Source organism: Anomaloglossus baeobatrachus, chromosome 7 (genome assembly GCF_048569485.1).
Source record: "Anomaloglossus baeobatrachus isolate aAnoBae1 chromosome 7, aAnoBae1.hap1, whole genome shotgun sequence".
Taxonomy (NCBI): domain Eukaryota; kingdom Metazoa; phylum Chordata; class Amphibia; order Anura; family Aromobatidae; genus Anomaloglossus; species Anomaloglossus baeobatrachus.
The window spans coordinates 27,200,935-27,214,349 of NC_134359.1; the positions used below are offsets into that span (position 1 = coordinate 27,200,935).

The 13,415-nt window shown below is 43.4% G+C and overlaps 1 protein-coding gene across 5 annotated transcripts in view; it reads right to left on the reverse strand.

The window, feature by feature from the left end:
* The window catches only part of LRP1B (LDL receptor related protein 1B), a 2,012,817-nt gene that overhangs the window by 1,288,875 nt on the left and 710,527 nt on the right, over positions 1-13,415 (reverse strand). For all 5 annotated transcript variants that reach the window (XM_075317168.1, XM_075317164.1, XM_075317167.1 and 2 more), the window contains exon 3: positions 13,071-13,199. In XM_075317168.1, the coding sequence (XP_075173283.1) occupies positions 13,071-13,199 (129 nt within the window). The remainder of the gene's footprint in view (positions 1-13,070; positions 13,200-13,415) is intronic.

Sequence of the window (13,415 nt, forward strand, 5' to 3'; positions counted from 1 at the left end):
AACAGATAGGACTATTTCATTAGTTAGGGGGTTAGCGGGGACACGTGGCCCTTCGCCCTTCAGTGCCCCTACGCACTATCTTTTGCCTGGCCACTTTTCCTAGTCTCGGACTCTATGTCCTCTGCAGCCATACGCTGGTCTAGAGAAGTGGCTCGGATTCAAGGCTGGTTACATAGAGGGCATTGTACCATCTGGCTTGGAATGTATAAAAAAAAATGAATTCCCCTTCTATTCTCATTTTTAGTGACTCACTCAGCGTTATGAAGCCCATTCCCAAACCTGTTTGACCTCATCCCGCTTCATAATGAATAATGAATGTTAAGTGACATAATTAAGAACATGTATGGGCACACAAACGATTCTTTAAAACCGGAGAACGGCTTGGAGGTATTCTTTATTGCATTGACTAATGCACTATATTTCAGGCAATTGCCATTTCCAATAGCTTTGCATTGATGCATAATACAGTTATTACTTTCCAGAATGTAGTGCTTCAATATTTCAGTCTCTGCAATAACTTTTCGGGAGTTTCTAAACAGGAAGAGTATCAGTGTGAAATATACGCATAAAATGCACGCGGTGATACATCGTCACTGTGGTCTGCGAGCGGTACGACTTGGCAGGGATTTATCATTTAGCATATGGCCGGAGCAGTGCTGGCTCTGTGTGTCGCACCGGTTGTGCTGAAAGCAGCGCGGTACTAAATTGAGATGTTACACATTATGATCCTTTTAACTATTTATTAACCGATAATGGGAAATATACGACTGCGCCGAGCAAACGACAGACAGGTTGTGCATCCCCGTAGAGATCGTAGGTGGCCATACAGGTACGTGGGTGGGTTTCTCCATAAAGTAGGAGCCAACGATCTGCCCGTCCAGCTGTCACTGTGCAAGGAAACTAAAATGTTCCCCCAATATGAATAAACAGACATTAGGCAAAGCCGTAGACAGCATCTACACGCATCCCATCAATGGAAGTAAAAAAGGCAAATCCACTTTATATGTCAGTAAAGGGGGCTTCACACGCAGCGATATCGCTGGTGAAAGCACCCGCCCCCGTCGTTTGTGTGTCACGGGCAAATCGTTGCCCGTGGCGCACAAGATTGCTTGGCCCCGTCACACGTACTTACCTGCCTAACGACGTCGCTGTGGCCGGCGAACCGCCTCCTTTCTAAGGGGGCGGTTCATTCGGCATCACAGCGGCGTCACTAAGCGGCCGCCCAATAGAAGCGGAGGGGCGGAGATGAGCGGCCGGAACATCCCGCCCACCTCCTTCCTTCCTCATTGCCGGCGGCCGCAGGTAAGCTGTACTTCATCACTCCCGAGGTGTCACGCGTAGCGATGTGTGCTGCCTCGGGAACGACGAACAACCTGCGACCTCAACAATCAACGATTTTTTGAAAATGAACGACGTGTCAACGATGGACGATTTGGTGAGTATTTTCCATCGTTAACAGTCGTTCCTTGCTGTCACACGCAATAACGTCGCTAACGATGCCGGATGTGCGTCACGGATTCCGTGACCCCGGCGATATATCGTTACACACGTCGTTGCGTATAACGGGGCCTTAAGGCTACTTTCACACATCAGTTTTTTGCCATCAGGCACAATCCGGTACAAACAATGATGCGACGGATCCATTGCATCAGTTTTTTCCATCCGTTTCTTCTGTTATTCGACGTATCCGTTGTGATACTGAGCATGCTCAGTTTGAAAAAACGCAATACGTCTTTGGATTCCGTCATATGACGGATGACGTCGGATTCAGCACCCATAGGATTCCATTATACAACCGGATCCGACGTGTTCCAATTTTTGCCGTTGTCAAAAAACGTTCCATGCTGCATCCTTTCCGGCAGCCGGACGAAGAAATTTCGCCGGATGCGTCAGACACCGCATGCAACGCAAGGCCATCCGGCAAAATCCGACGCTAATACAAGTCAATGGGGAATAAAACGGATCCGGATCCGTTTTATCCGCATTTTGCCGGATTGTGCTTGACGGCAAAAACCGTATGTGTGAAAGCAGCCTAAACGGAAAATGGGCATGTGTAAAAATGTATCATCAATGGCTACTTAACACAGGCAAGGATTCTGAAACTGGATTATGGGATCCAATAGATATTGTTTCTGTATCTGTCAGTATAAAAAAATATGTAAGTAAAATGAAAAGCTGTGATTATCCAATGAATAAAGTAATTTGGTGGAAATGGTTAATTGGTATAGATCTGTAACTCTTCCAGGTGGTGGATAAAGGGATATTTAAAGGGTGCAATCAATTCGGTATTGCTGCAAGGCATCTACAAATGTTAGTTAAGAGCATATTTGTGTGAGATCTGCGACTATCCCCACTGCTGATACACAGCGCTGCCAAAAATTAAGAGACCTCTGCAAAATTGTCAGTTTTTCTGATTTTTCGCTTAATATTTTTGAGTAAAATGTAAATTGTTCTTTTATTCTATAAACTACTGACGACGTCTCCGAATTTCCAAGCAATAACTATTGTATTTATTTTCTGAAAATGAGAAATGGTCAAAATAACAAAACAATGCACAAATAATGCAAATAACACATGTTCATAATCATTTAGAAACAACAATACTAATAATGTTTTATCTCAGGAAGAGTTCAGAAATCAATATTTTTTGGAATAACCATGATTTGTAATCACAGCTTTCATGCGTCTTGGCTGCTTTCCACCAGTGTTCACACTGCTTTTGGGTGACCTTATGCCACTCCTGGTGCAAAAATGTAATCAGTTCTTCTTTGTTTGATGGCTTGTGACTATCCATCTTCGTCTTGATTACAATCCAGAGGTTTTCAATGGTGTTCAGGTCTGGAGATTGGGCTGGCCATGACAGGGTTTTGATGTGATGGTCCTTCATCCACACATTGAGAGACCTAGCTGTGTTGCATGGCGCATTGTCCTGCTGGAAAAACAGTCCTCAGAGGGGAACATGCCTGAGCAGAAGGAAGCGACTGTTTTTGCAGGATAACCTTGTATGCAGCTTTATTCATATGTCCCTCGCAAAGTTTAATCTGTCCAATTCAACCATAAGGACTGGTGTAAGGTAATCTTCTCTAATGAGCATAATTTTCAGCTTTTCCCAACACCTGGTCGTCTAATGGTTAGAACGAGACCTGAAGAGGTGTACAAGACATAGTGTCTTGCACCCACTGTAAAATTTGGTGAAGGATTGGTGATGATCTGGGGATGCTTCAGCAAGGCTGGAATTAGGCAGATTAAACTTATGACTAAGGACTTCTTTTAACTTCTAGTCCGAAACGCGTTAAAGTCCCCTATGTAATAATTTTTCAGCCTGCTGTTTCAGCATGAATAATATTTTTTAACTTACATAAATAAAGGATATTTTTCTATTTTATTTGGATATTGGTGCTGGGTCCATACCTTCGTTTTTTTCCTATTCCTATTTTGCTGGCTAGGACTGACCAGCGGACCGCGGGCACCTCCTTGTTTTTGAGGTCTTGGATGACAGGTGAGCTGAATATTTTCTTTTTTTCAATCATATGGTATATATGTATGCAAGCAGTTTATTCACTAAGGGTATATGTTTATGGGTGAAATTTATTCACTGCTGGATTCTAATTATATGTGCAATATATTCACTGCTGGTATATCTCTATGTACAGTACAGACCAAAAGTTTGGACACACCTTCTCATTCAAAGAGTGTTCATTATTTTCAGGACTCTGAAAATTGTAGATTCACATTGAAGGCATCAAAACTATGAATTAAAACATCTGGAATGAAATACTTAACAAAAAAGTGTGAAACAACTGATTATATGTCTTATATTCTAGGTTCTGCAAAGTAGCCACCTTTTGCTTTGATTTCTGCTTTGCACACTCTTGGCATTTTCTTGATGAGCTTCAAGAGGTAGTCACCGGAAATGGTTTTCCAACAGTCTTGAAGGAGTTCCCAGAGATGCTTAGCACTTGTTGGCCCTTTTGCCTTCACTCTGCGGTCCAGCTCACCCCAAGCCATCTCGATTGGGTTCAGGTCTGGTGACTGTGGAGGCCAGGTCATCTGGCGTAGCACCCCATCACTCTCCTTCTTAGTCAAATAGCCCTTACATAGCCTGGACGTGTGTTTAGGGTCATTGTCCTGTTGAAAAATAAATGATGGTCCAACTAGACGCAAACCGGATGGAATAGCACGCCGCTGCAAGATGCTGTGGTAACCATGCTGGTTCTGTATGCCTTCAATTTTGATTAAATCCCCAACAGTGTCACCAGCAAAGCCCCCCCACACCATCACACCTCCTCCTTTATGCTTCACCAGCCATGTAGAGTCCATCTGTTCACCTTTTCTACAAAGACACGGTGGTTGGATCCAAAGATCTCAAATTTGGACTCATCAGACCAAAGCACAGATTTCCACTGGTCTAATGTCCATTCCTTGTGTTCTTTAGCCCAAACAAGTCTCTTCTGCTTGTTGCCTGTCCTTAGCAGTGGTTTCCTAGCAGCTATTTTACCATGAAGGCTGCTGCACAAAGTCTCCTCTTAACAGTTGTTCTACAGATGAGAAAGTGTGTCCAAACTTTTGGTCTGTACTGTATATGGTTCAATCCCTGCTAGTATATATTATTTATGCGTACAGCCCATAGAGATATAATATTTAAGCTATAGAAATACAATTTTAGACTTTCTTTACTGGCGGTGGTGTAAGGTCCTTTGGGTCCCCGGCAATTTGACTGTATGAGGCCCCAATATTTCTCATATCAGCCCCTGCGTAAACACGCCTAAGTCCTAATGTATAAATGGATGTTTTTAGTATCTACATTATGTACAAATGTCGCAGAGGTGATTTATGTGTGTGGTAAAACCCACTCTGGATATCCATGGAAGTGTAGATAAACCTCAGTGCAAAAAAGGAACACAAAAGTAGCAATTTCCGCTCTGCTACATCAGTATACACAGATACGACTTCTGCAGAGGACCTTATATATAAAGATTTTCTATCACAGATCAGAGTGAGCAGATCCTAGCGCTGTGAGAACCGTCCCCTCCATATTTCCAGGTGACACATCTATCTGATAGAAATAAGAAAGTATCCGGCCGATTCCATTAGATACAGCGGGATTGTTACACTGTATCTACCTGTGCTGAGCTCGGCTATACACAACCAACATACAACAATTCCCCTGGAAAGCCATTAAATGTAAACCTGAAGCCGGTTGATATAAAACATTACTAATCCCATTGACAAGCAAAAAAGAAAAGTCTCAGGAGCATCAGAGCCAAAACTATAATTGCACCGACAAAGAGGTTCAGCCCCCGCCCCTATAGTAATGCAATGTGTGATGTGTCAGTGATACTGCTGTAGTGATACGTGTCTGATCATTATATATGTTCTGGGGCAGTTGTTACAGGAGGCGCTGTTATCATGGTCTTTAGATACTACATTGCTCCTATGATACAATCAGTCCACAAATATGAGACCTTGCAGTGGTCATCTTATCCTCATTAATCAATACCAAAATCTAACCTTCTCAGTAAGACAAGCTTTGTACACTGATACTGGTCCATGTGCACTGATACTGGTCCATTTGCACTGATACTGGTCCATTTGCACTGATACTGGTCCATGTGCACTGATACTGGTCCCTGTGCACTGATATTGGTCCCAGTATACTAATACTGGTCACTGTACACTGATACTGGTCCCTGTGCACTGATACTAGTCCATGTGCACTGATACTGGTGCATGTGCACTGATACTAGTCCCCGTGCACTGATACTGGTCCATGTGCACTGATACTGGTCCCTGTGCATTGATACTGGTCCCTGTGCACTGATACTGGTCTCTGCACACTGATACTGGTCCCTGTGCACTGATACGGTCCCCGTGCACTGATACTGGTCATTGTACACTGATACTTGTCTTTGTACACTGATACTGGTCTCTGTACACTGATACTGGTCCCTGTGCACTGATATTGGTCCCTGTATACTATTACTGTCCCTGTACACTGATACTGGTCATTGTACACTGATACTGCTCCCTGTACACTGATATTAGTCCCTGTACACTAATACTGGTCACTGTATACTGATATTGGTCCATCTGCACTGATACTGGTCCCTGTACACTGATACTGGTCCCTGTACACTGATACTAGTCCCTGTACACTGATATTGGTCCCTGTACACTACTACTAGTCCCTGTACACTGATACTAGTCCTTGTATACTGATATTGATCCCTCTGCACTGATACTGGTCCCTGTGCATCTCTGATGCATCATTCCCTGATTTGACCAACAGCTGGTAATCCAGAGACCCCCAGTGTCTCCCCCAAAAGCTTCCTAAAAAAAGGGGGTTTCCACAGAGGGACCTGCACCGATTGTCAGAATGAGGCATTTTTATCCTGATGCCCGGCCGCCCCTCCATTCACTCCATATGGGGCTGCACAGTTCTCCTCTCCACTTTTTCCAGCAGCCAAATACAGAAGAAATCAGGCTGCATTCAAGCTCTATATTGTAATGAGGATAACATTTCCCCAGTCTGACGATCATTGCTGGTCCTGGGGTCAGACCCCACCGATCAATCAGTTATAACTTGTTTTCACAGGACAAACCCTCTAGCTCTGGGAGTTATAGTGCCTCAGGCCAGCTGGGAGTTGTAGTACCTCAGGGCAGCTGGGAGTTGTAGTGCTTCAGGGCAGCTGGGAGTTATAGTGCTTCAGGGCAGCTGGGAGTTGTAGTGCTTCAGGCCAGCTGGGAGTTGTAGTGCTTCAGGGCAGCTGGGAGTTATAGTGCTTCAGTGCAGCTGGGAGTTGTAGTGCTTCAGTGCAGCTGGGAGTTGTAGTGCTTCAGGGCAGCTGGGAGTTATAGTGCTTCAGGGCAGCTGGGAGTTGTAGTGCTTCAGGGCAGCTGGGAGTTCTAATGCTTCAGGGCAGCTGGGAGTTCTAATGCTTCAGGGCAGCTGGGAGTTATAGTGCTCCAGGGCAGCTGGGAGTTATAGTGCTCCAGGGTAGCTGGGAGCTATAGTGCTTCAGGGCAGCTGGGAGTTGTAGTGCTTCAGGGCAGCTGGGAGTTATAGTGATTCAGGGCAGCTGGGAGTTATAGTGCTCCAGGGCAGCTGGGAGTTATAGTGCTTCAGGGCAGCTGGGAGTTATAGTGCTTCAGGGCAGCTGGGAGTTGTAGTGCTTCAGGGCAGCTGGGAGTTATAGTGCTTCAGGGCAGCTGGGAGTTGTAGTGCTTCAGGGCAGCTGGGAGTTATAGTGCTTCAGGGCAGCTGGGAGTTGTAGTGCTTCAGGGAAGCTGGGAGTTGTAGTGCTTCAGGGCAGCTGGGAGTTGTACTGCTTCAGGGCATCTGGGGGTTGTAGTGCTTCAGGGCATCTGGGGGTTGTAGTGCTTCAGGGCAGCTGGGAGTTGTAGTGCTTCAGGCCAGCTGGAAGTTGTAGTGCTTCAGGGAAGCTGGGAGTTGTAGTTCACAGGATAATATCAGCTCTTAAGAGTTGTTGTTTTAATACAGCTGCTTTATTCTTAGGGCATGCTGAGAGTTGTAGTCCCTGGATGTTGTAGTTGCACAATAGGGGGCTGGGATTTAGGGCATGTTAGAAGTTGTCGTTACGGTCGGAGTGCCCCTGATTGCACGCTATTATTTGGTCTCTGGTGGCGGATATGCCGTATCCACCCTCCGGCTTGTACAGTATCGGCGCTGCGCACCGGCGCTCCCCGCACTCACATGTCCTGCAGTTGTAGAATGAATCACATTAAGTTCTATTTTGCTAATTAGTTGTGGGAGGGTGAAATGATTCTTTCTGACAAATTAATGGCAATCAAATGAGTTCGGGGATTGCCGTGAAATCCACATTGTCCTAATGGCGGCTGATGACCCGATGCTAACTGCCCGGTGCTGGGGATGAGCAGACCTTCTGCAAGGTAATTGCATCGATTGCCAATATACTGTATCTGGTGCGGGCAATTATCCGCAGGATTTCTGCATACAGGCCTCACTAATAGGCTTTTTCTATTAACAGAAGCCTCTATAGGAGTTTACAGAAGAACAAGTGGAATTTATCCAACTCATTTCACACATTAGTATCAAAACCGAAGCCCCTCTTGTGGAGTAAAACGGGGCACAGTTCTTAAGAGGTGCACCCTGTGTCCACTGGATAACTTGTTCACTGCTGAGACCCCCAACGATGCCAAGATGGGGGCTCTGAAAGGCTCCAATCACATTCATGGCCCACAAGACTGTCATTTCAGGGACTGCAGGGTCTACCCCAGAACCCCACTCTATGGATCAAAAGAGGCCCAATAATTGCACCTCCACAAATCAATAAGTTACACCAGACCCTTCTGATACATGAAAAAATAGATCAAATAAAATAAAAATATAGAAATCAAACCTAAATAAAATCAAAACAGGAGGTAGAGGAAAACTTGCCAAGCCTAAAAGAACGAGTCATCATCACACATCTACGAAGAGCAACAATTAAAAGTCCGTCACATGGACTATAACATGAAGAAGAAGAAGAATCGGCACATGCAGCATAAAATGCATTCTTGCTTTATTTCCACATAGAATTAGCAAAAAGTCCATCCAAAAAATGAAGACCCTGACGCGTTTCCAACGCAGAAGAGCGTCCTTAATCATAAGCTGATCAGCCTATGATTAAGGATGCTCTTCTGCGTCGGAAACGCGTCAGGGTCTTCATTTTTTGGATGGACTTTTTGCTAATTCTATGTGGAAATAAAGCAAGAATGCATATTATGCTGGATGTGCTGATTTTTCTTCTTCTTCATGTAAATAAAATCACCCCATAGAGGGGATAGAATACATTTAAACCCCCAAATTGCAAGTTTTTAAAAGTTGCAATTGATGAATAAGCAAAAACATCTCCAAAAACTCCAAACCCTGTTTGTAATGACAAGCATTTAAAGAACAAAACAGGAAGACACATATAAAATAGACTTTAAAAAAAGTCCAAATTAAAAAAAGAATAAAGTACAAATGAAAAGTAGAACAAAAGAGGACTTAACCTATTATCTACCAATAACCACACTGAACCTTTTTATATGCATAATGGCCAAAAACTAGTATAGTATGAACAACAAGAACCATAGTATATGGCCAAAATCAATCAATTTATTCACAGATTTTATTAAACAGAATTATTGAGAGCTATCAACATAAACAATTATCACATAATTGTTTATGTTGATAGCTCTCAATAATTCTGAGAGATTCTTTACACTCTTTATATATTTATACAATGTATCCATTGTGCACATTTGAATACGGTTATATTCATGCTTTATATTTATTTTTCATTCACTTCTACACTTCACTGTATATTCATTTATCTATATTCTATCCTTATTAGCCTTTTATATTATGTGCACAAATCCTTGGTCCGGTCTGATGGTTATACCATGGGCTATTACATGCCCGTAACTAAGTCCCAGCTTTGAGTTCGTGCGCATGCGCCAAAGCACGGTTGTGGGTTGTCATGACGGCGGCTATAGGGGTTGGAGCTCGGACGCCGTCTCCATGACGGCCGCCGACTCTCTTCCTCCGCTGCCCGCTAGCATGTCTTCCCCTATTACGGCCGATGCGGAGGACGCATTCTCCGCGCTATGACTCACCCGGCATGTCAGCTGATTTGCACTCAGCTGTTCACTGGCCACCGATGTGTTTATATACCATCCCCCTACCCCTCCAACGCACGCTCCCTGAAGAAGTTGTCACGAAACGTGCGTTGGAGGCGTGGGAGTATGGACAGAGGTAATATGCGCTACTTGTAAGCTTATTCACTTATCTAATTGTAGATCTCTTATCTTCTTTGCTTGCTGTGCCCTGCTTTGCCGCCGGCTATTATTCTTCTCAGCATGTTTTGCATATTGCAGTAGCCCGAATCCTTTTATATTTGCTCTGCATAAGTATATTATCCACTTACTCTGGATCTCTATATAATTAACAGTTTGGGCTCCCCCTGCTGTTGGTTCACTGCTACAACGTGCACTCTTGCACTTTATAATCCTATAGGCTGTAATTCAGGCTGAGTACATAATGAACTTTCCTTGGATGTTTACAAGCACTGTCTCACTTTATATTTATTAATCCTTGGATATCATTTTTTGATCTACCATTATAGTGTGCAATATTCTCTGTCCTCCCAATACCTGTTGGCATTTTTGTATGTTATATGTTTATGTCTATTATCTACCAATGTCCTTTTTTTGGGACGCCTAATCTTTTGCTGCTAGCAACTAAGATTTTATAATTTGGTCCAATTTTTTGTGTTGTGTTTGTATAATGAATGTTTTCAAAACAGGAAATCATGTCATTGTCATTTTTAATTGCATATTCTTCCACACAGAGAGCTTTCAAAACACCTATTTTTTAGTTTTTTTCATTTTTTTTTTAAATTTGGCAAATTATGTTTCTGATTCATGAAGACCCAAATCATTAAAAATCTGTCATTTAATTAAAAAAAAAAAAAAAAATGAAAATTGCTAATTTGGCAAGTAATGGGTTAAAGGGAACCTGTCAGGTGCAATATGCACCGAGCACCAGGAGCAGTTCTGGGTGCATATTGCTAATCCCTGCCTAACTGTCCATGTATCTAGTAGCATAGATAAAGAGATCTATAGAAAAAGTATTTCTAAAGGTCCTTTATGATATGCTAATGAGGCCAGAAAATACTCACAAGTACGTTTCTTCCCTTGTTTAGTCGACCCCCTTAGAATGTTAGTATGCCGTTGTGGATGTGCTAACATGATAATAAATGTGCACCACCAGAGGCATGGTCCTGCTCACCTCCTCCGACCGCTGCCCCTGATGGTTCTCGGTACTATGAAGCTGGGTGTTCGCTTCCCGGCTTTAAGTTAGGGTAGTGCGCATGACCGGAAGTCCGGGACGTCTGATCGTGTGCAATGAGCCAAAAACTAGCAGAGGTGAGAGCGACCATGCCTCTGACACTGCACCCACAGGGGCGTGCTTACATGCTAAGGGGCCCGACTTGCCAAGGGAAGTAACGCCCATGTGAATAGTCCCTGCGCTCATTAGCATATCATAAAGGATCTTTAGAAATACTTTTTCTATAGATTTCTTTATTTATGCTACTAGATACCAGGACGGTTAGGCAGGGATTAGCAATATGTACCAAGGACTGCTCGTGGTTCTGGGTGCATATTGGACCTGACAGGTTCCCTTTAACGCAATAATTAATTGGGTTCATAAAATATAGCTAAACCTGCAATGCCAGACAATCATATTGACAGCGTATAATGGAGGGACCTCACAACAAATCTTTTAGTAGGTCCCCAGTTTATCACAACAACTTTTAGGTGCGTTAAGAACATGTAAAATTGACTGATTAACTTGTCTTCACTTTTTCGTTGTCGCCTTTACTCTCCTCTTTATATTACCCACAACAATCACATGTAAGTGGAAATATGCTTCTTTGATTTTTGGGTCCCATAATAGCCTGAACCTCTTACCCGGTGAGATGCACGAATGCACATAGTCACCAAACATAAAAAATAGTCCTGCATACCAAACCTTGACTTAAGGCCCCGTTACACGCAACGACGTATCTAACGATATATCGCCGGGGTGACGGATTCTGTGATGCACATCCGGCATCGCTAGCGATATCACTGCGTGTGACGGGGCCTTTACACACAATATCTCGAACAACACTACCCAAAATTAGGTAAGATGAAGAAAGATTTTTCCAGGCAAAAAAATGTCATATCTGGTTTGAAAAAGTTTTGAGGAGTTACGTTAGATTCACACTTCACGGACTTCAATGTCTTCTGGCCCAAACTCTACAGCCTCATATATGTTGATGAACTGTTGAGTTTGGGTCAATGGACCCATGGCTTGTCCAAACATCATGGTCCATTTGTTGGGCTTCTGAAACCAGCCTTATTGACTCTCTTACTTGAGCATGACCGATGTTTGTGGCTGCTTGTGAGGTATTGACCAGTGCACATCCAGCCGATACCTGGAAGCTCAATATCTGCCAGCAATGTTACGTGTCCAACATATGCCACATCAGTGGAGCCGTTCAACTGCTGTGGGAACTAGATGCACTGGATTTCCCTAAGGTTGACCATACATATTAGATGAATGCCAATCAAATTTTGCAATGTCAGTGAGACTGATTAACCATATGGGGGGTGTCTAGACTTTCCCCTGCAAGTACAAAGTTCAAACCATCTCTAGAAAAAATGCAAAACATGGTTGAGTTTGGTATTGCAAATCAAGTCAGTGAAACGAAGCCCAAAAGAGCCAACAGAAAAGTCCTTCTCCTAGTACAACCACATTAATGAAAGATTAGATCTAGTGATAAGCGAGCACTACCATGCTCGGGTGCTCCATATCTGTAACAAGCAGTCGGATGCTCGGATTTGCGTGACTATAATAGAAGTCAATAGGGAACTTGAACATTTTTCAGGAAGATCTTCCCCATTGACTTCAATTATACTTGGAACATGAGTCGAGCCAATCCGAGCATCCAACTGCTTGTTATGAGTACCGAACACTGTAGTGCTCACTCATCACTATTAGTATCCAGCATTCGAGCACGGTAGTGCTCGCTCATCACTACTAGTATCAAGCACCCGAGCACGGTAGTGCTCAATCATCACTACTAGTATCAAGCACCCGAGCATGGTAGTGCTCAATCATCACTACTAGTATCAAACACCCGAGCATGGTAGTGCTCAATCATCACTACTAGTATCAAGCACCCGAGCACGGTAGTGCTCGCTCATCACTACTAGTATCAAGCACCCGAGCATGGTAGTGCTCGCTCATCACTACTAGTATCAAGCACCCGAGCATGGTAGTGCTCAATCATCACTACTAGTATCAAGCACCCGAGCATGGTAGTGCTCAATCATCACTACTAGTATCAAGCACCCGAGCATGGTAGTGCTCAATCATCACTACTACTATCGAGTACCCGAGCATGGTAGTGCTCAATCATCACTAATCAGAACTATAAAATCACAGATTATGTTCTACAGATACATTTTTGACATAAAAGAAGAAAAACATAAAACTTTGACTTTCTTCAACTCACCCCGACAGTGCGCCCCTTCATCGTATCCATCACTGCAGTCGAATACTCCATTGCAGAGTTTTGAGAAATGGATGCATGTTTTGGATCCAATACAAAGTATGTGATTGGAGGGGCACTTATATACGGTACCTGAAAATAGAAAGGTACAGAAATCATTATTGATGCAGTATATTGGAATCAATAAACATGTTATGTGTTATATATTCTATATCTAGAATCAATGATATCATTACATGGTGCAGTACCTACTCTATCATTGCGTTTGACTAGCCCATCCACCCACCCATATTTATCAGCTTTACTTCTCTCAAAGCTTAGCAAACCTATGTGCACATGTAAAGGTGC